A 26,242-nucleotide genomic window follows, 5' to 3' on the forward strand; every position below is an offset into this window, starting at 1 on the left:
TGCCTGTGATAATAAACAATTATCTTGTTATTCTGCTTTTTGGTGGTATTGAGGAGCCAAGTGGGGGGGAAAAAGGAGAAAAAGTGAATAACCAGGGATTATTAATGAATCTGAAACTCTTCCTCCTCTCAAGCTGCTTTTAATTTTAATCATAATACCTTCCTTGTAAGGGATGGAGTAGTCATGTATCCCCGGAGCATTAACTGCTGAACAATCTTGTCTGCTATGTTTTACCAATAACCTTTCAGTAAATACAGGTGCCAGTAGCATGCATACATAACACAAAGCATTGGTGTTCCTTCACAGCTGATAACTATGCACATTCAAATCAGGACGTGTGCTGATTTGGATGGTTGATTGCATGTGTATCTATAGCCTGAGAATATATGATATAGCATAAGTGGTCTTAAATCAGTGGTATGTTTCAGAATGAAGGGCAACACGCAGGAGCCTGCTGGCTTCTTGTCCAGGTGATAGAGCATCCTGCCTTGGGATGAGCTGAGCTCCAGTGGCCCAGTCCCTACTAAATGCAGATTTTCTAAATTATTGCAGTTTGACCTGAGAGTGAATCATGAAATTTGTCTGTGGTTTTATTTTTTGTAAGTCTTCCATTTGTGTTCTCCCTAGAGTCTAGTCCAAGAGAGATTGACATAAGCTGATCCCCTGTTAACTTGAGGGGCCCTTTGGGAACAAACCACTGGTGCGCTGGCAGATGATAACAGGTTGTTTTCAGTGCCTGTCATCTTAAGATTGCTCTTGGGAAAGCAAGAACTTACTGTTCCTATAGCATCTCTAGGGCATTCACAAGGGAACAATGTGGGTCACCTCCTGTAATTTCCAAAACAGAGAGGACAACATAACTACTTATTTTTAACCTGATCACTAAGGGTGAGGAAGCATATCTAGATGAATTCCTGTTATGTTGATGCTATGTTGATTCTGCTGCAGAACTTGACAGGGTAGGTTTAACAGTAGCTAACTGCTGTTTAGGTTAGCTCATGAAATTTCCTGAGTACCTTTCCTCCTTCCACGAGCCTCCCTCCAAATGATGTCTACCTTTTACAAGTTAGCTCTAAAATGTGGCGAGTATGGGATATAAAATGTAAGGAATAATATAGGAGTATGAAACAGAACCCGTAAGTGGATGACAGTAATTGAGAAGGCAAGCTGTGTTTACTGTCTTGAACCAGAACTGTCTGAGGTTTCTCTCGGCTTTCCTGGCAGTTGTCATCTCCTGTAGATTATATATTGCATCTCTAGAGTAAATGCATTCACAGCGTGGCTTCCCTTGAAACCTGTAAGCGTCTAAGAACAGGGAAAGTCTACCTTGTGATGGAAAACATTGTTAATAAGTATTGGTTGACAGTAAAGGAGATTAAAACAGTAATGAGGTGCAGCTAGAATAAAATGATTTTCTCTACTGTTCTCCAGCAAAGAGAAAGCTTTCTTCCTCTCTCTAGGTGCCTGATTGTCTCAGAATGCATCAAACAGAGTAACGATGCTATTAAAAATCTCCCTCTCTGAGTAGTCATGGGAAAGGGAGGGAATTCACAGCTCAGGCTCCAGAGGGCAGGACATTTGTTTTCCTTGTGGTCAAGATGGGGAGCTCGATTGCCAGAAATAACAGTATAGGCAGCTTTAGGAACTGAAGTTGTAATGGAGCTGTGAGAATCTCTCAGGCTTGCTTGCTTTGCCTTAGTGACGCAGCAGACAGATTCTGGTTGTGCTGGGCTCTGCCCTGCCTTGTAACCACTAGTGTCCCCACAGAGAAGGGCAGGCTGGGGTTTGGAGAATATCTTGGATGTGATGCTGCAACTGGGAAAGCACTTCCAGGCCTCGCTAGTAAGAGAGCAAGAGGCTGAGGCTGCTGCTCAGCTGTGCTATATCCACACAGACAGAGCCCACAGGAGCTGGGCCAATGGGATAGACCTGAAATACTTGAAATTTACTGCGTGGTTTGGAGTTAGCCAATTGAAAAGCTTGTCTTGTCTGATTTTTGAAGGCAAGTTGTTTATCCATGTGAAGTAGTCTAAGATGCAGCGAGGAGCATTGACATCAGCAGAGATCAATGCAGGACGAAGAGGTCTATTTAATGTAGGAAATGAGTGACTTGGTTCTTTGATCCTGTTGCATTCTTTTATTCCCAGAAGGCTACATTTAGTCCTGCATACACAAATTCCGTTTAACTAAGTTTATTTAGGTTTTAAATATTTGTGGGTTTCTTTTGTTTAGGCTCTGTTGTATAACAAGAAAACAAAAACAAAAACCAAACCTGTTACCACGTAATTAAGCTGTTGCTGTGTAAGCATGTGTAGCCCTATTCAGAGCCAAGAGCAGAATATGCAAATTCAAACCCAAATACATTTCTTTAAACATCCATATGGTATAAAAGAGAACAAACCTCTGACCCATTGTAAACAAAACGGCCTAGGACACGGCATAGGGAAATCTCTCTCATTTGAATGACCGAGGACAGTATCTAGTTGGGCTCACTCGGCTTGCAGTCTGCCATTTTCCAGAAGCAGGAGAAACCTGGCACAGCTTCATGCAAAGGTGTATGTTTGGGTTTGAGATGGAAGAATGTAAGGCACGCATTAGAAAACATGAGGATAAGACTGCACTCTGTATGGTGATGAAAGATAATCTCAGAAAAATCTTCATCACCCCTTGTCCAGCAAGATTATTTGCTTTAGTGTAAATAAGTAAGAGAGCCCTCAGGTTTTTGTACTGATGCTGCAGCACGTTGTAGCAGGTGCTGGGATGAGCTGAGTTGTACCACTGCTCGCTACAGCCTGCACCTCGTTGTGTTTCAGCAGCGGAGAGTTTTAAAGCTGAAATAGCAAGAAGGCAGCATGATGTAGAAAACAGCTCTGTCAAACGAGCCGGGGGCAGGCAGCCCGGTCCCAGGGCAGCCCTCCGACCCAGCCGCTGCTCCCGCACGCCGGGACAGTCGTAATGCGCACTGCCCGAGCTAGCAGCTCAGTGCATACGGGTGCCAGCCGTGCGTGTTGCTTGCTCGTTTTCCTTTCTTTTATTAGTATTATTTTTGATGTTTGCTAAACACGCACACTTTTCCCACGCAGGGATCGGGGTCGTCCCCGGCACTCTCAGCCTAGGCGGGGCAGGTGTGACCGCACTTCCCCCTCCCCACCCCCGTCGGAGGGACACGCGGGGAGGTAGAGGGCTCCAGCCGACTTATTACGGAAAAGAAAGAAGTTGTAAAAAGAAAAGAAGCGGCGGGGGAAGGAAGGTGCGCAAGGCATCCCGGAGCCGGGAGCTCGGCTGCCCCGCGGCCGGGCGGGTGCCGGGGCTGGGGGCGGGGAGGCCGGGTGCGGCGTTGGCGGCCCCCATTGGCGGGCGCAGCGGCGGCGGCGGGGCCGGGCCGGGGCCGGAGCGGAGGGGCCGGCCCTGTCTTCGCGGCCGGCGGCGGCCCAAGGTTTAAAGTGAGAACTTACTGCGGGCGGCGCCGAGCAGCACAGCCCGCCGCCGAGCCGCTGCCGTCTGCCGTGTCGCCGCCGCTGCCTCCCCCGGGCGGGCCGTACAATCCTCGGCAGTGTCCTGAGACTGTACGCCCGCCTCGGGGGCGACCCGGCACAGCCGGCCACGCCGACCCCAGCCGACCCCGACCGGCCGCCCGCGGAGTCTCGCGTCCCGCGTGCAGGTGCTGAGCCCGCCCCGGCCCGAGAGGCGGCGCAGGAGCCGACAGCCGACGCGATGACAGCTGACAAGGAGAAGAAGAGGTGAGGAGCTGCGGGCGAGGTGCTCGGGCCGCTCCGTTCCTCTCGGGGCCGCGGCTGAACCCCGCGAGGACCGGGCGGGAGGCGGCGGCCCGGCTGGGTTTGAGCACCCGCGGGCGGTCCCGACGGGAGCAGCGAGAAGGGGCCCGGCCCGGCCCGGCCGCCCGGAGCGAAGGCGCTGTGCCCGTGTCCGTGTTGCGGGAGCTCCCGGGCAGGTGCACCTGGGAGCGCGGTCGCGGAGGCGCTTTGGCTTGCCGTCGGTTTTGGCCTCTCAGTGTGCAAGTGGACGGAAGCATCTTTGTAGCTAAATGCGCTTCGTACGTTTTTGCCTAGAGGCGGTTGGCGCACCGTGAGAATGTGCGCAAGTGGCGCTAAGCCTAATAAACTTCATTCAGCACATCCCCGCGGCCGCCTCGTGCTGGGCACTCGATCAGAAAGAACCCGCAGCTTCCGTGGAGTTCCTCGTGTGCCACACGTTTCCTAGAGGGTCGGCGGTGCGAGTAGTGAGCCCGGCAGGCAGCGTTCAGTGCGAGCCGGGGGCCGGGACTGGCCGACCGTCTCCCTTTCGCCCCAGTGAACTATTCTATGAAGAAGTAACAGCAATTTAACACGCATATGTAGTCGCTTCAAAGTGTTTTCCCCGCTGATTCTTGAGGCTCAGCACGATTGCCAGTTTATAAGGGTGAGCACTAAGCGAGGGAATAAAGGTCCCCGAAACCTCAGACAGGGTGTTTATTCAGCCTGTTTTCTACAGCAGGCAGTCACAAGGCTGCTTCTATTATTGGCTCAGGTTGCACTTCTGTTCTGGCTATAGATCGTGTTCATAAAAGATGTGATTTGCCAAGTAAGAATTTTATCTCGCTATTTGTCATGTGTGCCTTCCAGCTGATGATGCACTAAACGCTGGTTTGGGTCTGTAGAAAGGCTGCCTTTTTATTGAGTCACTCTGTGACCGTGGAATAGGGGAGTGATCGTCGTACATCCCATATGTTTCCCGTGCAGCCTGTCTCCGTTTCTCAAACTCGAATGGTTTACAATTAGCGAATTACCTTCAGTGTAGTTTGTTCTGGGCTCTGTGCAGAGCATAAGACGTGGGTGCACTGCGTGTCCTCTTTTGTCAGAGAGAGCAAACAATGGCAGTACTGTAAGGTGTGCTTACAAAAACTTATAGGAGTTTGTAGGAGTTAGAAGAATGAAGCAGCAGTGTATTCTCAATCCGCACACTCCCTGCCTTCTTTGCATTGCCTCTTTTCATGAGAAACTCATAATCTCTTTGGGTTTAGCATTCAAACACAGTCGGGGGGTGAGTGGTACCTGAGGTTGCAGCGCAGTACGCTGAAGTGCTCTGGAGAAGTGCTTTTATGGTACAACGTAGAAAGTTCACGGAACCAGAAACCGAGTGTTTGATTGCTAATCTCTGCCCTGTCCTCGATTTTCCGTAAATATTGTGACATTCCAGTGACAGCTTTCTGTCTCTCTCCGAAGTAGGCTAACAGTTGTTATCTGGCTCGTGGGATTGTTGTGTAAATTGGTGTTTGTGAAAGAACGGCGAGCGTATCACATGAGTGATTTAAGATACCGTGCTTGTGTCTCTCTGTCTGTCCGAATACGTACCTCAGCCTGTAGGAAAAACCGCACTCTGTAGCATGTTGAAGCAAGAGACATATTTTCTTATTTTTTTTTACTATGGTGGAATAGATTTATTGCCTTGAGTTCAACAGTTGTTGTGTTATTCTCTCAATTTCTATCTAGATATACAGCTGGAAACTCTAACCTGACTGGCTAATGGCACTTATAAATCGATTTCAGGGAAAAAAGGTGGTGGTGGTAATCTGGTTTACCGGATTTGCAGGCAACTCTGGCGCATATGTTTAGAAGAGCAGTTCTCTTACTGTTAAACAGATGCTCTGTGGAAGATAATCTTAGATTCTTTTAATGGGCCATTTAAGTTGAAGAGCATCCTCAGGCTCTCATTTGGAGCTTTGTCTGTCAATGAGAAAGAGCAGTTGCTTTCGCTGGAACGAGCACATTTAACGATATTGTGTCATTTCTTACGTTTAAAACTAGTTGAGATTAATGCGATTATTGTTTTTAACTTAACAAAAAGTTCATTATCTATGCTGTCTTAAATACAGAATATAGGAAATTGGTGAAGCTAGAAAATCAATTTGATTAAACAATCAAAGGTGGGGAGGGAAAAAACAAACAAACCTGTACCTATGAATATTTTGTAGCACGGTGACAAGTAGTAAATAAGTCTCAATTTAATCGGAACAGTTTTTAAGAATATCTTGGGATATTTTTAAATTATTCGCTATTCATTTGTTCCTGTAAATTTAATATGAGGGACATTATTATTTTGTTAGGATTAGATGGTTTGTTAAATGGACTGTTCTGGACAGACAGCAGTATATGTTTGAGAAGAGTCTGAGACCAGGACTGATCTGGTACCACTGAGTAGAATACATAATTTGGTTTGGACTTTGCAACTGTATTGTCTGGGGCTTTTTAGATTTTTCTAGTAGTATGAGAAATAAACCAATTTTGCAGCTTATGGAGATTCTGTGTTAGGGGTTCCCACATAATAACAAATTACCATTTTGGACCTGAAGCTCAAAAGCAGTCTGTATTGTGACCCGAAGGATGTAAGTTTGTGTAAAACTGTTTAACTTCTTCATGTCCAGTGAGTGACAAATGAGATTGCTCCCATCATCGGCTAAATAAGTGGTTATTTTCAGTTCCTCTTTCACATTTGGCTTTATTAGATATTGAGGCCCTCTGACAGACAGCTTGTGCCTCAGTTTCCACTTACCTTTACTTCAAGAAAGTGATTCTGCCAAGCTGAAATCACTCTTGGCTGTTCCTCCCAAGGATGAGGAAATGGCCCTGACACCCTGCGCTCCAGAGCTCAGGTAGCTGCTTGCTTTTAGTGGATGAATTTGGATGCCAGGAAATGCAAAAGTTTGGATGGGCCAAGGCGTTAAACTGCAGTTTTCAGGAAATGTACTGTCTCAGTTTTATAGCACCCAGTATGCTTTCTATTTTAAGGTCGGTCAGGATTGTCAGATATACTGCCTCTTGTTTATCTGTTATGCTGTGATGACGATGGATTAGATCATCTACTTGCCAGTATGTATTCTTCCTTATATTCTTGTAAACCTCGCTGTATTTACTTCAAGATGGAGCTTTGAGCTCATTTCTTAGTAGACTATTGCAGAGATTACTCAACTGTGTAAAGAAAAAAACGTCATATTTTGTTATTACTCAGCATTTCCCTATGCATAGCCCTTACATTTAATTTACTCCCAATTACTTCTATGCTAACCTTTGCCCTACAGCTTCTCTTACTGAATTTATCAAAAGGTGATGTAATCTCCTAAGTTTCCGATGAGCAATCTGTTGGATGTTAACAATATGATGTCTGGATTTATGCCTCAGCACAAAAAGGCAAGCACTTTGACTTGTACAGGTCATCTTGAATGACTGTGGCCAATTCAGCTGTGGAGTGACTGGGCTTATGCTGCTGTGTTGGAGTGGGGCCAACAAATACTGACTTCTGATCCACATCGCTTCTATACATTGTGGTGTTGTTCTGCATTGTAGAATAACTTAGGAAGCTGGAGCTGTTTGCAGCTTGTGTATTCTGTCTATAGCCCAGTTACCAGCTGGAGGGATCCAGCAATTTCCTTTTCTCATTCTAATTCAAAACAAATCAATGTTTTAGTTCCCTTTGGAAGGAGGTTAAGTGGTGAGTAATAGACACCTGAGCTGGTGCCTATTGCTTTAGGTTTGCTATGGCAATTATAAATTCCCAAGAAGAGGTTTATACTGAAAAGTAATAAAGCCTTATTGGCAATGACATTGCCACTGCTTTGAGAAGTCTTAAGTGTGACATTTGATTTTGGTCCTTCTGGTTTCTGCATTCACCACCCTTGCTGTATTTCTACAGATGTTTTTCTACCAGAGAGCAGCCCAAGGGCTGAATGAGGAACGCCAGGCTGCAGTGTCCACATTTGCTTCTTCCCACAACAGCCTGTAACAGGTTGTGCTGAACTCTGATTTGGCTTCCTGGTCAGCTTGGAAAGCTCAGTTTCAGCTGCCCAGCTCCTGGAGCTTCCATCCACAGAGCTGAAGTGTTTGAGCTTAATGAGGTGGCATTCACAGTGAGCATGGTGTGCAGTGTGAATGCTTCCTGGTGTGTGCAGCCCTCCAAAAGATATCTGGACTCCTCAGGATTTGTACTTTGCACTGATGCAACTGGATGGTTTTCCATGTGTGTAGCAAGTATCTTGACAATAGGTTAGTTTCACCTCCTGTTGTTGGTTATTTTCTGTAGTGTTTACCCTATTTGGACCTTGGGGAATATATTGCATATTAGTGTAATTTGCTAATAGAAATTTGAAGATTATGCTGCTGGTTTAGGAGTTTCATCAAGAGGTATTAAAAATTGATCTTTCTGCCTTTCTGTAGTGTATCTTAACATGACGTAAAACTCATAAAACTCTTCAGTACTTTTGTTTCTGGGTCATATGTAAGATATGCTATACATATGCTGCTTGGTGTAGTGGGGATAGAAAGTTTAAATTATTTAACTGCTATAAAAAACTTGATCTATCTGCAGGCAAGTGTAAAATCACATTCTCCAGAAGTTGACTGTCACATCTGCAAGAGTTCTGTGAATATTTTTCTTGATGGTTCTGCATTCTAAGAACTGTTTGCTATCATGGAATTAGTCTTGACAGCCAGTGGTGGCAACAGAACCTGGAATGCTTGTTATCTAGGGAAAACAAAAAACAAACAAAAAAAAACTGGTTTGCATAGATGATGCTTTAGTATAAGCAATAATCATAGAATCGTGGAATGCATTAGGGTCAAATCCATATATTTCTAATTTAGAGATGAGGATGTGGTGCAGGACCATGACACAGTCCAGGTAGATAATATCAGTTGCCCTTGCTTTGTCTACTGATGCCGTTACTCTATTATAGAAGGCTGCCAGACTGGTCAGGCATGATTTGCCCTTGGTGAAGCTGCTGGCTCTCAGATCACCTTCTCCTCTCCTATTTCAGTCACTGTTGACTTCGCCTCTCATTTGTGACTTTTTAGATATGATGGAGAGTGGCTTGGCAACCACATCATCCAGTTCCTTCAGGACCCGTAGGCTTGAACACATTCAGTCTCATGAAGCTGTCTCTGACTTGCTGTGCTCTTATGGTGGGGTGGGATTTGCTCCCTTGACCTCCATCAAGAGGTTCAGTGATGTGAGAGACATTTTGACACTGTGTCAAATTTCAGTGTACCTTTTCCAAAAGCACTGGTTAAGCTTTCTGTGTAGTACAAAGTTAACATTCTGTGTGAAGAGCTAAGAACTCTATTGAGGTGTATTAAGTTAAATCTGTTACACCACTTGAGCAATGGTACAGAAACATGCACTTTAGTTTCAATTGGAAAAAGCATTAGAATAAGCAAATTAATGATGAAGGGGTTGAATTTTAAAATAATTTGAATATATGGAATGGTTTTATTTCTCTGAAGCTAATTGTGAAATCCAGTGATGCTTTTCTGTTAATGACACCAATATGCATAGTGTCTTGTATGTAGTGTCATCTTTGCAGTTATAAATAATTTTACTTGTGGTACCTGCCACAGTGTAGATGGAATCTTTCTCTTAAATTAGACAGAAGTAAGTATGGTTATTGTGCAGCTGGTACTTTTAATTCTCATTTGTCAGTCTTGTGCTCCATTTGCTTGAATGGAAATATAATAGTTATCTGCTCAGTGTTAAATCTTGACTGCTTATATAGCAGCAAATAACTGCCTCCTTGAATTTACATGGCTACTTTTCACAGGGACTCTTTTCAGTAAGTAAAATAGGAAACTGCATTTTACTGTGCCTTTAAAAAGTAGTTTAATGAAGCAAAGTAAACCAATTGGCTGATAAATAAGTGATGTTCCAAAGTAACTCTCATTTAATTATGCTTTTTACTTCTTGAGCTCAAATCTAATTGTGATTTTGGTTCTTTTCTTTGTGACTTTATTTAGCCCTAGAAAATGTAGCTGAAACTAAACCTACCGTAATATATTTTGATTAAATGCACATATTTAGGTCTTAGAGCAGTTAGATTTGTAATTTAATTCACTTGACTGTTATTATGTGGACTTTAGGGTAGGTTAAAACATCCATTTTGCTTCCCTGTCCACTGCATTACATGACACAGCAAACATTCAACATTCTATTCTATAGAAACTCACCAAATGTTTTGCCAGGCAAGAAGCAAAGTTGCTTTAGTTGAATTTTTATGCCTGTTTTTCAGTCAGAGAGGTGCCCCGGTCTTGACCCCTCCTCTGTGCACGAATATGTGGAATCAGCAGTTTTCTTTGATTAGAATGTTTAGGGTGTTGCCTCCAAAAAGATTGTCTGAAAAATTCAGAAAACTCAGAAATGCTTTATGTTAGCCTGTGGGTGTGCGATTAATACCAGCTTATTTTCCAGCTTTGTGAATAAGCTCTGTACATCTATGCAGAAGAAAAAGACTTTCTTATTTGTTATCTTATTTATCTTCCGAGTGGAACCAAAACAGGGTAGTAGAGATCTGTAGCATTTTTCTCTTTCATTCCTGAAACCATTATGTTGAAACGTGCCCCTCTAGTTTCTTCATCCTGTGGTGTATATGTTGTGTAGTGATCTGCTTTCAAGCAAATAAACATTAAGTAGCACCTATTCTAAATGTCAAGTGCTTATCGTATCTCTGTAGAACCAAAATGACTATTTCATAATGATTCCAATGATTTATTGGTGTTTCAAACAAGTTGCAGGAGAAGTAAATGCATGTCTATAAATGTATCTTGTCTACACCTCCCCCCAAATCTTGAGATCCATCCCTCAATCTCAGTGGTGACCCACACGAATTTCAAACCTGGCCAGTATACATGAAGGCTGCAAAGTAGACACAACCCAGCTGTGATGGTTTATGAGCTATATAGATGGGATATTCCTGTTTGTTTGTTTTCTTACTATATTGTCAGTAAGCAGAAGGGTTGGTGCCCCACCAAGATCTTATGATAACTCACAGGAACTGAAGTGTCTTCTCAGCTTTTTTTGTTGTTCCAGCTAGCAGTAGTGTAGGTTAGGTCACCCAATGTTTCTCTATGAAAGCAGTGCTTATTTTACAGTTGTGGTGGAACAAAGGTGATTTTAAGAGTGATGACTTCCAGACAAGTATTTGCATCTGCACTTCAGATCTGCAAGATAAAGAACACTTTCAAATGCATGATGGGAAGAAGATGCTATTTCTTATTGATCTAGGCTTAAATTTCTTTGGATTCAGAAAATAATTTTTACTGCCACCTTTGTGTTAGCATAACTCTAGCTCTTCCTTGCTGAAGGAGGCTGCTCTGTTGGCCATCACACATCTATGATTCTATGATTCAGACCCTATGAAATAGATGTTCTTGACCTCCCACTTTGCATGTCCATGACTCACCTAGGATGTCTTGTTGATCTTGGAAAGGGTCCTCCCACTCCCAGGAATGAAGGGCCACAATATGGTGGGGGGGGGGGGGGGAAGGGGGAAGGAAGGGCAGTAGCAGGGGGGAAGGCTCAGCTGTCACACATCCAGCTCTGGTTTTGTATCAGTCTTGGGGTACAGGATGAACTCCATTGGTATCTAATTTATCTTGTCTGCTACTGAACTGCTCCATTGGGTTACCCTACTGCTGCTTCTACAGAAAAGCCAATAGTGCTATGTGCCAGAGTGCCTTCTACTGTCTGCCTCAGTGCTTTTTTTCTTTTTTCCTTTAAAGATTGTTTTGTCCCTGTTGCTCTCTTCCACTTCCCTGCGTCTCCAACAGGATAGAAAGCTCAAAAAGCAGAGCAGCAACCCTTACATCTGGATGTGAATCAATGCCATGTGATCAAGTATTTTGACAAAATTTTACAACATTGTAAAATTAGAGTATGTGCAGGCTGACCTTCTCTTTATTATTTTTTCTTTTGTTTATTTGTTTGTTTTGGGTAAAATGTATTATTTAACAAGAAGCTAAAAATAGAGTATGGGGAGGTGCGTGTTTGGTTTTGGTTGTTGGTTTTTTTTTTCCTTTAATTTTCTATTTTAAAACTGAGCAGCTCTCTGTATGGATGAATCATGTGGGTGTAACGTTCAACACTTGATAACAAGCAGTCTGGAGATATATGCGCAATAAGATTACCAGGATCATTTAGAAAATATTTGAAACAGGTGAAACATGAACTTAATCTACTGTAAATGTTTGTTATTTGCATTATAGTATATCAAAATGCATTAGTCAGAGTTGGGGAAATGAAGGCAAAATACAACATGAAAGTTTCTAGGAATGAGTTACTAAAAACTAGAAAAGCTGTAGTTATACTTGGTGGAGCTGTGCACTTTTTTAAGACTCAAGTTTGCTGTAAAATATTTTCTTGGTAAATAACTACCCAAGGAGGAAATGAGAGCTCATATTAGACTAAAGTAAAGAGATGGGATTGAGAAATTGTCAAAGCATCTGTAGTGTGCTGAAACATTTTACCTTTCACTTCACTTTAACTTTTAAGCAAACTGAATTTCCATGTTGCACTATGTTGATCATCCCAAACTGGTCTATTTAAATTTAGTCTGAATGAGACTTAGGTATTGTTCATCCTTCTTATAATGAAAGATATTTTGCTGGTATTTATTTGATTGATTTCTTCAGTTCTTTGTTTTTAAGATTTTATTTGTTTATTTTTCTACTGAAAGCCATGGTAGACGTGTATGAATTTGTTTTGGTGGCTTGACCCGAATCAAGTTCCTGCCTTCCTTTCAGGAAGATTAGTTTTAAGTCTGTCTGCTATACCAAAATACTAAAAAGTCCCTTCTAGGCTACTCGAGGAGCCTTTGTCACCTGGGGCTTTACACTCAGAGCAAGCCCAGTCCATCAAAACTGGTAATTGCTCAAACAAGATACTGTGTGCAATGAAAATATTCTGCTGTCTTTGGTTTAAGCAGGAAGAGTGACTTGTAGATGACAAATATCTTCTGTAGCTTTTGTTATGGGAACAGCTTTTGAAAAACAGTAGTATGGGGGAAAACACAGCAGTAAAGGCAAACTCCCACACTCCACCCTACATCAGCAGTTCTTGATGTTACAAATGGGAAAGTCAAAATATGGAAGAGATGGGGGGAAAAAAAAAACCCACGTTGCTGAATTTCTAACTCGGTTTTTGTCAAAGGACTGATAATTTTAGAGTCATGCTCTTGAGAACCTGCCTATGTATGTCGAGAGATAGAAATGTTTGTCTTTCCCATGAAAGCTGTTGCTTTCAGTAACAGATGCAACAGTATCTTGAAATGCACTGATCCTAGTAGGTGACATCCACCGCAGCTCTTGAGCGTGTGTTTTCAGTAGGCAGTCAGGTTCCGAAGGACTTTTTCCTAAAGGTGGTGGAAATATGCTTAGGGAACATTCCTTGTATTTTGTTTCGATCATTAGCACATCTAAAGTCTTTAATGCTATAAAATGGTACTTAAACTCTTGGTATTGCTGTTGTCTTCGCACTTGCATTTGTATGATAAACTACAAAGCAGCCCCATTCAGCCATTGTTCTTCGGACATTGTAGCAGCTGTTGTTGGTCCTTTAGCCCTGTCTATTCACCATTGTATTACCCTCTCTGTGAGTAAATTCTTGGTGCTACAGGCTGCTTGTTGTCACAGTACTTCAAAGGTCTGTGTGGTGTTAACAAACACTAGGAAAAAAACCCTGTCTGAGTTTTTACATATTTAAATGTGGAATGTCGCTATGAATGTACCAAACTGTTACGGACTTTGTATCTCAAATTTGTTGCAAATACCAGGATGTCTTCTGATACTGTGCCTTGTTGATCCTGCTTAGATTTTCAAACGCCTCTGTGATAAAATAAGATACTTGTTGAGGGATGTCAGTGAAAGTATTATCGGGCTCGCATAATTATGGAGAGCACTGACTTTGAAGCCAGTATGAATTTTGCCGAGAACGAAGACTTTTTTTAATGACATTTGGACCATGATTGTAGACACAAATGCAAGAAGAAATTCTCACATTGAATGGCTCTATTGGGAGCAATCCAAGAAGGGAGCACTGCTAGTTCTGGCTGGCTGTGATTTTTCCCATCCTTTCTTAAAGAGAATCTCTGTCACGAAGGAAACCTCACAAGGGACCCTAGGTTTGGGATTTACTACTTTACTGTCTCCTCATGCTGACTGGCATTACTCTTTTCCCACTGTCCTTTCAGAGTGGATACTTTGGGGAACATGGAGTGATGGAGTTAGCCAACTTTTGCCAGCAAGATAAGAGAATTTCAGTTGCAGAGGAGGAAGCTAGTTCCTCCTTTGCTTTCCTACCCTATGTGTTCAGCAGCTAACTACTGCACTTGTGCATGAGTGATTTGGAGGGATATTTGTTTGACTGATGGAACGTCTTTCTGGTTGTTTGATCCAGCTGAGGGCGGGCTGTTTATGTGCTAAAGGTGTAAGGTTATCAGTTACACTTAATAACTTCAGTTCTACTTTTCTTTTCCTCCTGTAAATGATTTGAAGGATGTATTACTGCCATTACTAATCAGAGGGACATTTTTATGAGTATATCCTTTCCTTAAATTGTCTTAACACTGCTACTGGCTTTTACATAACAGCAAAGCTGTGTTTGCCTTCCCACTGATTCACAAGAGGGACTATCCTATTCTCTTAGGCATGTGCTGACCTGAAAGTGGAATAGAAGCAAGTGCAGGTAACTTGAGGGAAACTTAATGCTGGTGTTTCGAAATGCCCATTATTTTGCGCTTAAGAAAAAACAACCCCCTCAACCCTACTTTTGTTTGTTAACCACACGACTGGCCTGAACAAAGCCTCTGTGGAACGGGGAACCTGGGCCAAAGCACAACATAATGCACAGCTAAGCTGAATAAAATGTTTTTGTTTTTTTTAATTCCATCTCCAAATCTGCTTCTTCACACTCAGAACTGATTGTTGCATGAGGTTGCTGTGAGAAAGTGAATGTCACCTCTGCAGTTTGTGATCTTACCTTTCTCCACCATACTCTCTCTGAAGGCCCTGTTGCCCAACTGGATTGGCCAGTGGATAGTGGGTAGTGTAGCCCAGCCAGGGTGGCTGATTTCTGTCATCAGTCCTTGTTCCCCAGTCTGGAAAACTGGTGTGGTATTGTATCCTTTCTTCCTCCCTGATTTATTTAGTCTGTAAACTTACTGAAGTGAGAGCTTTCTATTTCCAGGCCCCACACAATGCCATAGCTGTGTTTAGCAAGAAGCTCATGTAGTAAACCTGCTTTGAAAACACACAAACAGGAGGTTGTCAAATGGAAGGAGCTAGGTTATCTCTCACTCTCCTGGCTATTTGCTTTCTTCACTGCACCGCTACATGTTATCCCTCAATATACAGGTTACACCCATGTGCTGATGTGTGACTGAAGCCCTAATTTACGTCACCTTCGATTTGAGCCCTCCTGTCATATGAGATCATTATGCAGGTCAGAAGATGGGGTGCTGGTGGGACAGGGAGTTGTACAGCCCTAAACATGTCTGGAAGGTGATAACCACGTAGATTGCTTCAGTTTTTCTCTAGATGTGGGTCGGTAAGCAACCCAACAGCATGACAAGGACAAAAAGAAAGATCCAACTGTTGCACAGAAACCAAAGCTCCTCACAGACTGGGGGCTTGGCAGCACTTCAAACATCAACTGTTTGGTCTCCATTTCTCTGATCTAAGAGCTGCAATGGAGGAGAGTAGTGCTGAATTACAGTCAGCCCGGACTGCTTGTAGATAGGTGAGCATGAGCAAGCTCCTTCCATGGGCCTGTGGTCTTTGCTCAGGATAAGGTTCTCCTGCCTGTGCATGACAGGCAGGCCTGGAGAAGGGAGCAGACTTTCCTGAGGCTGAGGAAGAGAGTGAGAAAAGCATAACATTTTGAACAGGCTTTTATTGGCAGCTTTGCATAGTGTACAAGCAGGCCTCAAAAAAAAGATAAAGCAAGAAGCTTGTTATCTGTGCAGCACCACTCCTGTCTCTTTGCCTGCCAAAGCTTAGAAAAACTTCCACTCCCCTCCCCACAAAACTAAACACCATAAACAGAGCATAACACAATGCCAGGTTCTCGAAAATGAAGTCATGAACCTCAGTTACTGGTAGTTTTACTTTCTGAGCTTTATTTATTTATTTATTTATTTATTTAAGGCTGACAGATGGTGCTTGTTGTGTGAGTAGTGGCTTCTCTTCAAACCTGGGAAATACTGTGAGCAGAATGCTGCAGGGAGCAAAGTCTACATTGCAGGTTGCAGTTCAGGTTTCAGGAGTAAGGATGGGTGATGTGGAGCAGAGCTCCAGCTAAAGACAAAGCTGAATGATTTGAGTGTCTGGAGCCTGAGTTGTTAAAAACTTCAAGAGCAAATCATGCCAGCATGAAGACATAATGTTTCTCTGGAGTGAGTCAGTGTAAGGGACACAGTGCAAGCAAAAAACCATTTTGTGTTGCATTGTGATTTAATTAATTTGCAACCATGGAGTGAACCTACCAAGTCATTACTGTTCTGGGATGTGTGCTGCTTTCTTTGTGTTTCTTAGTTTGCATTTGTACCTTACATAGCTGATTGAGTACTGTGTCTTTATACCAAAACAACTCCAGCTCCTGTAGCCTGATAGTCAATGAGGTCTGTTCTGAAAGTAGTGCCTCCAGTTTGATTATGTTGGCCCATGACATCAGAGGTGGATGTTGGTGGTATGGCAGTAGAAGTTGAACCTTCCCACCAATATTTTATTATGTTCTGTTACCGTGTGACAGATGGCAGAAGAGAGGCAGTCTGACAAAGTGGCATTTGATACTGAAGTGCATATTAAGCAAAGGTGTGTCATTGAATTACTCCACTAGGAAAAAACTGCACCCGCTGACATTCATTAACAGTCGCTGAACATTTAAGGAAACCAAATAATGTCTGTGAAAGTGAGGCAGTGGGTGGTGTAGTGAGTGGTGAGAGCAACATGAAAGACAAGCCATGTTCTGGATGGCCATGCAGATTTTTACCAGCATGACCTGCAAGCTCTTGTTCATCACTAGCAAAAATGCTCAGCTAATGGTGGTGAGTGTGCTGAAAAATAGTGTTTTTTAGATGAGAATTTGCTCTATCAAATTATTATGCTCTTTGTATCTGTTGTAGTTTCCATGGAAATAAATAGAAGGTGTTGCTTCTGGAGCAACCTATGTACATAATACTTCTTGCAAAACAGAGTTCAGTTCTTGTCTGAGATCTCTGCATGCTACTTTGTGAAAATGCATTTGAAGAAAATAAGATAAACAGCGTAGAGTATGAGCCTTTATCCCTCTTCATGATCACTCTACTTGGCTTTTACCTTGGTGAAGTGGTGGATTAAGTAAATAATGTGGTTAAACACTCAAGAAAGTACAAAAGTGAACTAACAATCAGTTCTTACGTAGTTACTTGTGTGGGAAGTAACTTCTGATTCTCAAAGTTATAGAAGGAAACATTTAATGTGCAAATCTATTTAAATATGCTGTACTGAAAGTATTTAGTTTGCTCACATACCAGGAATTGTTAGAGAGATTACAGGAAGTCTCTGGAATATGAAACTACCTTACCACGGGGAAAACAAATATATACATACATATCTAGAGTGTCCTGTATTTGAAGGAATCCCACATCCAACTCCTGGCTTTATGTAGCACCACCCAAAATACAAGACCTATGTCTGGGGACATTGTCCAAATGCTTCTTGAGTTCCAGCAGCTTGGGGCTGTCACCCAGGGCCTGTTCCAGTGCACAGCCACTCTAATCCCCAAACTGACTCTCCCCTGACGCAGCTCCATGCCATTCCCTTGGATTCTATACTGCCTGTTGAGAGCCAAAACATCTCACCTTCTACCCCAAAGGTAGAAAATGCTTTGTATCTTGTGGTAATAGGTATATTTTGATTTGCTGTAGATGAATGTGAATTGGATACATAAAGTTCAGAGTATGATTTTTGGATTGGCGCGTGTTGCCTTTAAATTAGTTGGAAATGCAGTCATCAAAAGAAATTTCAATGTAGAATTTTGTTAGAATAGAAATCAGATAGTGATTAGAATCATAGAATGGCTTGAGTTAGAAGGGACCTTAAAGATCATCAGTTACAAACCCTCTGCCTTGGGCAGAGTTGCAACCTGCTAGATCAGGGTGCCTAACCTGGCCTCCAGAGATGGAGCCTTTGTAGCTTCTCTGGGTAACCTGTTCCGGTGCCAAATAGACTGAATAGATCAACCTTCAAATCTATGTATTTCTAAATTAGAGATGAAGGGTTGGAGTGGGACCGTGTCAGAAGCCTTGTGGAAGTTCAGGTAGATGACATCAGTTACCTTTCATTGGTCTACCAGTGCTGTCATTCTGTCATAGATGTCACCAAACTGGTTGGGCACAATCTGCCCATGGTGAAGCTGTGCTGACTGTCTTGGATTACCTCCTTGTCTCACCTTAACATATCTTCCAGGAGAACCTGCTCTATGGTTTTCCCAGGCATAGAGATGAGACTGCAGTTCAGCAGCCTGTAGTTGCCCAGGTCTTCCTTTCTTCCTTCCCAGTGGCAGTAAATCCAGGCATCTTCATTCTTGCAGCAAATTATGGTACAGATACCAGAGTACATCAAGAGTTTGCAGAACTGTGAGAAGCAAGATTATACTTGCACTTTAGTTCACAGAACTTGTTGCCTTTGTAGAATGATTTACTAGTTTAATTCTAGCGGCATTTCAAAATTCATGAAATACTTCCTTGAAATAGATGCCTATGAGATACTTTTCCTCAGCATTTCTGGGTGTTTCAGTGTGTTTAAGCCTCACCAGTTTTGACAAATGTGAGAATGTTTTAGTATTAACACTAGAGAGTGCAGAATATTTTATGCTGGCCAGACTAAAACCTTCAGTGTGAGTTTGAATCAAGACCTGCACAGTACTTTTGGAGTTCTTTGTTCTGGAAAGGAATTGCTGTCTTCAGCTGGAGAAACAAGTAAACTTCTGAGCAGTGATAGCTTTGGGTCTGGCTGTAGAAAGATCTGTTTTGGTTGGAGAGGCCCAATTGTGTATGTATGCGTTTGGTGTTTGCTGTCAGGTTCATGATTAATCTTGGACATTGTTATGCTAAAGTAACAATGAAGCCATTGTCACCGGTAACATTTTCACTTTCCTGTGTTGCTGTGGTGCTCATTTAATTATTTTTGCAAAAGTGCTAGGATATGGGAACCTTTTCATGCCTAAAGCATGGGGAAGACGGGAATCTCATGTTAGGAGTTACGTATGTTCATCATTCCCATAAGGGATGGTAATGAGGAAAACTTTTCAAATCAGCTCATTGCTGATGGCAATTCATATCTGCTGAAGATCTATTTTACTTCTCAGAATCTTTTCCTCCATCAAGGCAGCAGTGTACTGTTTGGGTTTTGTTTGTACTATGTATTTGCTGGAAGGAGAGCCCTATTGTTTTTTAGGAGGTTGATTACAAACATAAAACAGATTCTCTTGAGAATGCTTTGTCTACACTCATCACAATTGGTAATTGTTTTGTGTTGTGTAATACTTTACATGGTGCACTGCTTATTTGGAAGTATGTGTGTAAATCTCAAAACAGATTTCCACATCAAACCACTGGTGTTTTCAAGGTAGGTCCTAGAACGAATCATGAAACTTCTCCGCACTTTTGTATTGCTAGATGGTGAATATTTGCCAGATTGAGGCCAATTTTGCCAACCATTTTGGAGACAAAGTTCACTGCACTTGAACTGATATCTTTGTCAAGTAAAACCTGGATGAGGTAGTTCTCAAAAATTAAACAAACAAACGAAAAAACACCCCAACAGTCACCTTCTGCATGGAAACAGATTGAAGTACTGTCATTGTTTGAGGTGGGTGTCATTTTATTTTTGTCAGGTCCACTTGCTGCGATGATTCCAAAATGCCAAGGGAAGTAGAATCCAGGACCCTCGTAAACCCTATTCACAGGGTGTGTTCAGGTGGAGATGGGCAAAATGCATGGAAAAAGTGAAACTTCTGCCACACATTTTCTTTGTAGGTTGCTTATTGTAGGTTAAATTATAGGGAGCATAAGAGCAAGTGGTCTATTAGCAAAGCCATGAAAACAAACCATTTGCCACTTCTAACAAATGTTGGACAAAAATACGCTCAAAATTTTAAAAATAAATGAAGACTTGGCAAAAAATAAGATCTGGGTTTATCTGCATCTCATCAGGTACATGGCGTCCTGGACGGCAGCCCACTGGCAAAAACATGGGGAGTGTTATCCTTTGCAGCACTGGGAATGTTCTCTGCTGAATTTGGCGCCAATGACCGAGCTCTGCTTGTTAGCTGGAGTTCACACAGACTCCTTGCCAGGCCTGCCCAGAATACTGTCTCCTCTGACTTCCTGTGGTCTTGCATAATATTTCCTTGCTTCTTGTATAACTGTGACTCGATCTGGTCACTGCCCCGTCAGACAGTTGACTTTTAAAAGGCCGGCCCTGCAAATGTGCGGGTGAGTGGCCTCCGCCTCAGGAGCTGTGACGCTGGTGGAGATGCCTGACTGCGGGCGGGAGATGGGGCTGTGTGGTGATGCGCCAAGGCAGGGTGCAATGGACCTTCCTGTTTTCTTTTAAATGATCTGTGTCAGTAACTCATTTTCAAAAAGGTGGTCATCCAACACAGCATCTTCAGCTGTCCCCTTCTAAGTGTAGCTTTCAAGCTGTTAATCCTGTTCTTTGGCATAGCGACCTTGACATAGAAAAGTTCATGCTGCCTACATGCAACTTCTTGCAACACTGTTTATTAATTTGGTTAATTTAATTTTAAAAGTACACTTTTATCAGTTAATCCATGTTAGAAGGTCATTTTCTAATCGGTTATGAGTGGTTTATTACTTTGTATTCTTAACATCAGAACATCAGTAGCTTTATTATAATCTAATTGATATGGCGATTGGAAAATTTCCTGAGTAACATAATGGCAATACTACTGACATCTAGTACACTATTTTTAACAGTATTTCTGGGAGGATTACATAAATATACTACATTTTTGACACATGGATGTCCAATAAACCAGATTGATCTGAGCATTTTTCTTGCAAATGGTGGAGAAGATTCTTTATGTGCCAGTACAAAGCTGGGCTCTCTCTGATGGTTTTGGGGTCGTGGAGAGACCATACAAATAGAAATTGTATTGTAGAAGTAGACCGATACTGAATTGGTTCTAAGATTAAGGAAGAAGCCTAAGAACTATAAAAGATGCTGGACTGGATGTAACTTAGCCAAAAGCAGAACGCAGGCCACAATCAGGAAGAGAGATTCCCCTTCTATAGAGAAGCTGGTGAGAATGCATTTTAGTACCTGGCAGTCTCTACTAAGAGGATTTGTCTCTACTGTGTAAACCATCTGAACTGTTTTAAAGGATTTCAGTAAATATCACTATAAATGTTCTTTGATCAAAATGTAGCAGGGTGTCTGTGAGGCTCTCCCTCTTATTTTCCATATTGCTTTGCCTTTGTTTTTCTTTGATGATTTAGTTGCAAGTGTTTGCTGTGAAGCTTTTAGGGGGGCAAATGCCCACCACATTCAGCAGGAGTTTTGTTTGCATAAACAGCTCAGGGTTGTGCACTTGTACACATGTCTAAATATGGTTCATAGTCAAGTAAACAAGCATGTAGCTGTACACAGCAATCTGCATTCAGAGCCGGGAAACACCCTGTGTCCCTCACGTGGCTGTGCACATGCCCACATCTGGGACGCTGTGCAGCCTGGTGCTGAGGGCCATGATCACCAATCCACATGGGCCTCGCCGCAGGAAGGGAATGATAGCAATCTCGGAGGGGCAGAGGCCTCCGTCATTGGCTTTTGGAGCAGTAAGATACTGCTCTCCTTTGAAGGACATGTCAGGGCAGATAGATAGGCACTTTCAAAATGCCTGTGCTTACAGATAAAGGGAGAGGGGAGCAGCTTGCTTAACGCTGGATGTTTTCAGTCCTAAAGGCCGTCAGTTTGTGACGCATAAGATTTTGTTCCCTGTTCCTCAGGCTGAACTTCTGCAGGAGCAAGAGTAACCTTCTTATCTAAGGAAGAAGCTGCAGACAGACCAACTAGAAGCATTAGAAAAATGGGGTTATGCTTGTGCTGCCAAAAACGATTGGGGCATATCTTGTGAATTGTGTCCTGCAGCTGACAAAAATATCTGTAAATCTCTTTGTATATATTGTGCAGAGAGGAATGTGAAGTGCTCATGACTATTTAGATACTCCTTATGTGTATTGCAGTAGATAAAGAATAAGTGATATATACGTATTTATTTAAAATTTGTTAATTTCTCTTTATGAAACTTAGATCTAGATTGTAGTCTGTCCCCAAAGAAAGCCAAATTTGTGATGCCACTGCAAAGTATGCCGTGTCTCATGCAGTCTTACAGAGTGTATGCTGTCATTAGGGATCTTTGCACATGAGGTAATGACATAGGTGTGTAATCATTTCTTTGTATTACCATAAAATCTGATCTTGAATACTGAAGGCCTCGGGAGTTTTGGATCAGCTTCTACTGTCAGATAGTCATGGCCCTCTACTTTTTAGAGGATAGATCTTAAAGGCGCAAATTAGTGCACTTGTGTGTCTAAGTAGGCTTTAAAAGCTTGTGGTTTGAAAAAGTGAATTAAGGGAACTGTAATCTTAACAGTGAAAACCAGTGAATGCTACAGTGAGGAAGTCTAGTCTTAGCTGTACTATACAAAATAGAGATCTGAAAAGCTCTCTGGTTGTCAGATCTGCCAAATCAAGAAGAAACAAAAGGCAAATATTACAGTTGCTTATGTTGCACTGGATCTTGTCTGCATTTTAAAAGCATTAGGGAATCCTGCAGGCGATCTGGAATCAAATTGCAGAAATGCACATTTTTGAGAAGTCAGCAAAAAAAGTGTCAGAACAATGATGTCTCACAAATTTTATACACTTGAGTTTCTCTTAACTGCAAAAATAAGGAAATTTCTGGGTTTTTTAATAAGGAAATTTCTATTTCCTTTAATGAGGAACATTGCTGAAATGAAGGCAAAGAGAAGCTCAGTGCAATGTGAGCTGCACAGAAAAAGAGAAGTATACTTTCCTTTTCCTGATGTAAGTGCTTGTTTAGGCTTGGTGAGGCTACCTTTTGGGGCGAGGTGGTGTGTATTACCCTAATGGTGCCTGAGGGCTGGGAAGGGACAAGGTGGCTCTGCCCTTTCTGTAGAGCCCAATTCCACAGCATAAAGTTTTCCTGATAAGGCTGCACTACGTTGCCTGCTATACAGCAGGACTGTATTGACTGGACAGACCAGACCATAAGCAGTGAGCAAAGGAAATGAGCAGTTTAAGCTCTAAGCGTTGTGCTCGCCTACCAGCGTGTACTTTAAAAGGTTTTTACTGAGTCTCATCTGTATGCTAGCAATCAAAAGCAACTGTAGCCACTGGACCAAACTGGTTCAGTAAAGAACTGTGGGTAACACACGGAGGCTGGGAGAATGTTTTTAGGAACCATCACTCTGTTTTATCTGCCCATCTTGGAGTTCGCTGATTGAAATGAGCTGGTGGGAAGATGCTGGGCTACATCCACCTCTCACCTGGCCCACCTGGGCTATTCCCTACGTATCTCTATAGGTAAGGATAAGGATACTTCAAGAAGGCTGAAAGGATTGAAGAAATAGACACACAAATTACCTTAACAGGCAACCAGCTTCGCTTTTGCTCTATCCAAATCCTCAGCAAAAGTCTGCCTTGCTGATTTCATTGACCATACATACTTTTTTAGCAGAAATCCTCATGATTTTATATCATTATTAATACGAGTCAGCTTTCAGTCTGATGGTTAATAAGGGTTCCTACAAAATGAGTATTTTTGTTGCTTCTGCTTTGCTTTGTTTTTCAGGAAAATAAACATTTTCTACTAATTATTCCTTAGACGTTGCTGCTCCTTTTCTCCAAATGGTATGTATATTATTCCTCAGCAAAGCACATTTTTCATACCCTTAACATAGCGTTAGCCTTGGTCAAGCACAGGGGGATTACTTAGATAAGATACTAGCCATGGCTAGCGTAATCTTCTGATAAAACCAGAGCATCATTAGGGTGCAAAGCTATGGCCTTGGAAAACAGAGAAAACAGCATGTAGGACTCTTGAATAAGAGTCATGAGCAAACAGATTTTTGCAAGGATTATAGGAATCCTTTTGTTAACTTTTGCAATAATCATTAAACCCCTTTCTTGTTGTTTAAAAATTGGTGCTCTTAGTTGTTCGTTACTGTTAAATCAATGAAGTGAATTACTTGGTAATAAATTTCAGCATGGGGAAATAGTATCTTAGTTATTTCAAGCAGAATTTGAGTACTGGAAACATAGGAAGAATTAAAGTTGAAGATCAATGGCTTAATAACAAGATCTTTGAGACCACACCTTGTATATGGAAGACAGCAATTTGCATTTGCTTCCTGTAGGGTGACTTTATTAAGGAACAGAAGACATTTAGCATATGCTAATGCTGAGTCTCTTCTGTGCATCTATTGAACTTGGAAAGTGTAAAATTTGTAATGGAGACTTGTAAGATGGTACACAGATGGATATGAGTGCTACTGTAGGCAGGGAGTGATGAGGAGAGCATGTGGTGATGAAGCTCCAAAACGCTTGGGGGACATCAGCATAGCTAATGTGGAGTTTTGTTTAAGAAAGAGATGTTTACACGCTGAATAGAATTGCATATACTGCAAATAGCCTTAAATATATTTTGTGGTCACCGATACTTACATACAACGCAAAACCATAATTACAATGAAGTTCTTGTTTTTGGAACATCGTCGTGTGCCAAACAAGTTCTGCATATTTGTAGGGCACAGTAATGTCAAAGATCAACTGAGTGTGAAGAGTATTGATTTACAGGTACCTGCCATATTCACAAGAAAAACAAGAGCTAAATTCTCATTCACATGATGTTGTGAAGACACTAACCTTCAAGTGTTTGTCTATAGCTTCTGCAACACCTGCTCATGGAGCCCACATGCCTCAATGGGTGGTGGGTGGGTCATGCTGATCGGGCTGTGCAATCTGTGAAGGGGAATCATTAAGGTCCCTTTGTTCTTCCCTAGTGCTGTATGAACAGCTTGGAGCAGAAAAAAAAAGAACCTTAAACAGAGTTTGCTGATGTCACCGATGCCTTATGAAACTTAGTAGTTTCTCTTTCCTGTTTTGATCATTCTGGTGGCTTCTTTTGGAACATTATCCAGCCTGTTGGCTCCTCATATTTTTTTTTAAGTGTTTCAAGAAGTTCAAGGAAAAATGGTTGGTTTGATTGTAGTTTTAGAAGGAGGAGTCCTCACTGCAGTTGGAACAACAATTTCCTAGACAGTTTAACACACTTATTTAGCCCTCCCAGTTCTACTGGTGTCCCTTCTGTTGGTTTTATGATAAATTATGGACCTGGAACACCATGTAGGTCAGATGCCTGGCATAAGAAATTGAGACTTCGTCTTTGGCAGAGCAGCCAAGCTCCCACAGACCAAATATCTCCAGGATTTCTCCAGGTTAACCATAGGGTATTGAACTTACTCCTCCAGTCCAGCTTGGAAAGCTGACAATCTCAAATCACTTATTGTACCTCTAATCAAAATAACAACAACAAAAAAAATCTTTGTAATGCATGAAAACAGATCACTAATAGTTTTAATACGTTAGGAAAAACAAAAAAACAAACAAAAAAAACCCTCTGCTATTTATAACAACATGATTGTTTACTGGCAGTGAAGGAGTTTTGTCATCCATTCATAGCAAGTTTTAAAGCACCAACTTCTTGGAGGCATGAAAGGCAAAGTCAGTTGAAAATGTGGAAGATTTTGTGCATTTCTCTGCCCTTGCTTATGCCCTGTTCAATATTAATGGGTCTGTATGGGATGTAAATGGCCACAGCACTCGGGCCATTACATATAACCCAAATTTGGGGAACTCTTAGTGTTTGTTATGCACAGTGAACCTCTGGGAAAGCTTCAGCCTTTGACCTCTGTAGTGGGTTGTGACAGAGAAGAATCGTAAGAGCTGGATTTAGACCCATCTGTGGAAAGCTGGTTAAAAATATTTAACATGTTCTTCCTCTTCCCCCAGCTCAGTAAAGGTCCTCTTAAAATATATTCTCTGTGACTTCATTTTTATCATTGCTTTGGGAGCCCTGTCCCCAAGCCTACTTGTAAGGAAATGATTAAATTATATTCATGTTTGTGCTTTGAAATTGCCTTGGTGCAAGTCCAAGAAGTATTTTCATGCTCTTCCAAATTTCCATGCTTTTTAATATTAATCTATTTTCATCAGTGACCTGCCCCAGCAGTAAAATTTGTTTGTAATTGGTCATATAATGATTGCTGAGGGGACATAAGAGTTAAACTGAATTAATCTCAGACTTAAAGATTTATACTTTTTTTTTTCTAAGAAAAAGTATG

General features: G+C 42.0%; 1 protein-coding gene across 3 annotated transcripts in view; it reads left to right on the forward strand.

The window, feature by feature from the left end:
- Positions 1-3,468: 3,468 nt before the first annotated feature.
- Positions 3,469-26,242, forward strand: part of EPAS1 (endothelial PAS domain protein 1) — a 75,140-nt gene continuing 52,366 nt past the window's right edge. For 2 of the 3 annotated variants that reach the window (XM_085543121.1, XM_085543122.1), the window contains exon 1: positions 23,347-23,423. In XM_085543121.1, the coding sequence (XP_085399247.1) occupies positions 23,362-23,423 (62 nt within the window). In that variant the 5' untranslated portion in view covers positions 23,347-23,361. Of the gene's footprint in view, positions 3,741-23,346; positions 23,424-26,242 lie in introns of those variants that run through there. The other variant, XM_015857487.3, reaches the window with a different exon arrangement.

This window comes from Coturnix japonica, chromosome 3 (genome assembly GCF_054131305.1).
Source record: "Coturnix japonica strain WE chromosome 3, WE-NBRP24, whole genome shotgun sequence".
Lineage (NCBI taxonomy): Eukaryota > Metazoa > Chordata > Aves > Galliformes > Phasianidae > Coturnix > Coturnix japonica.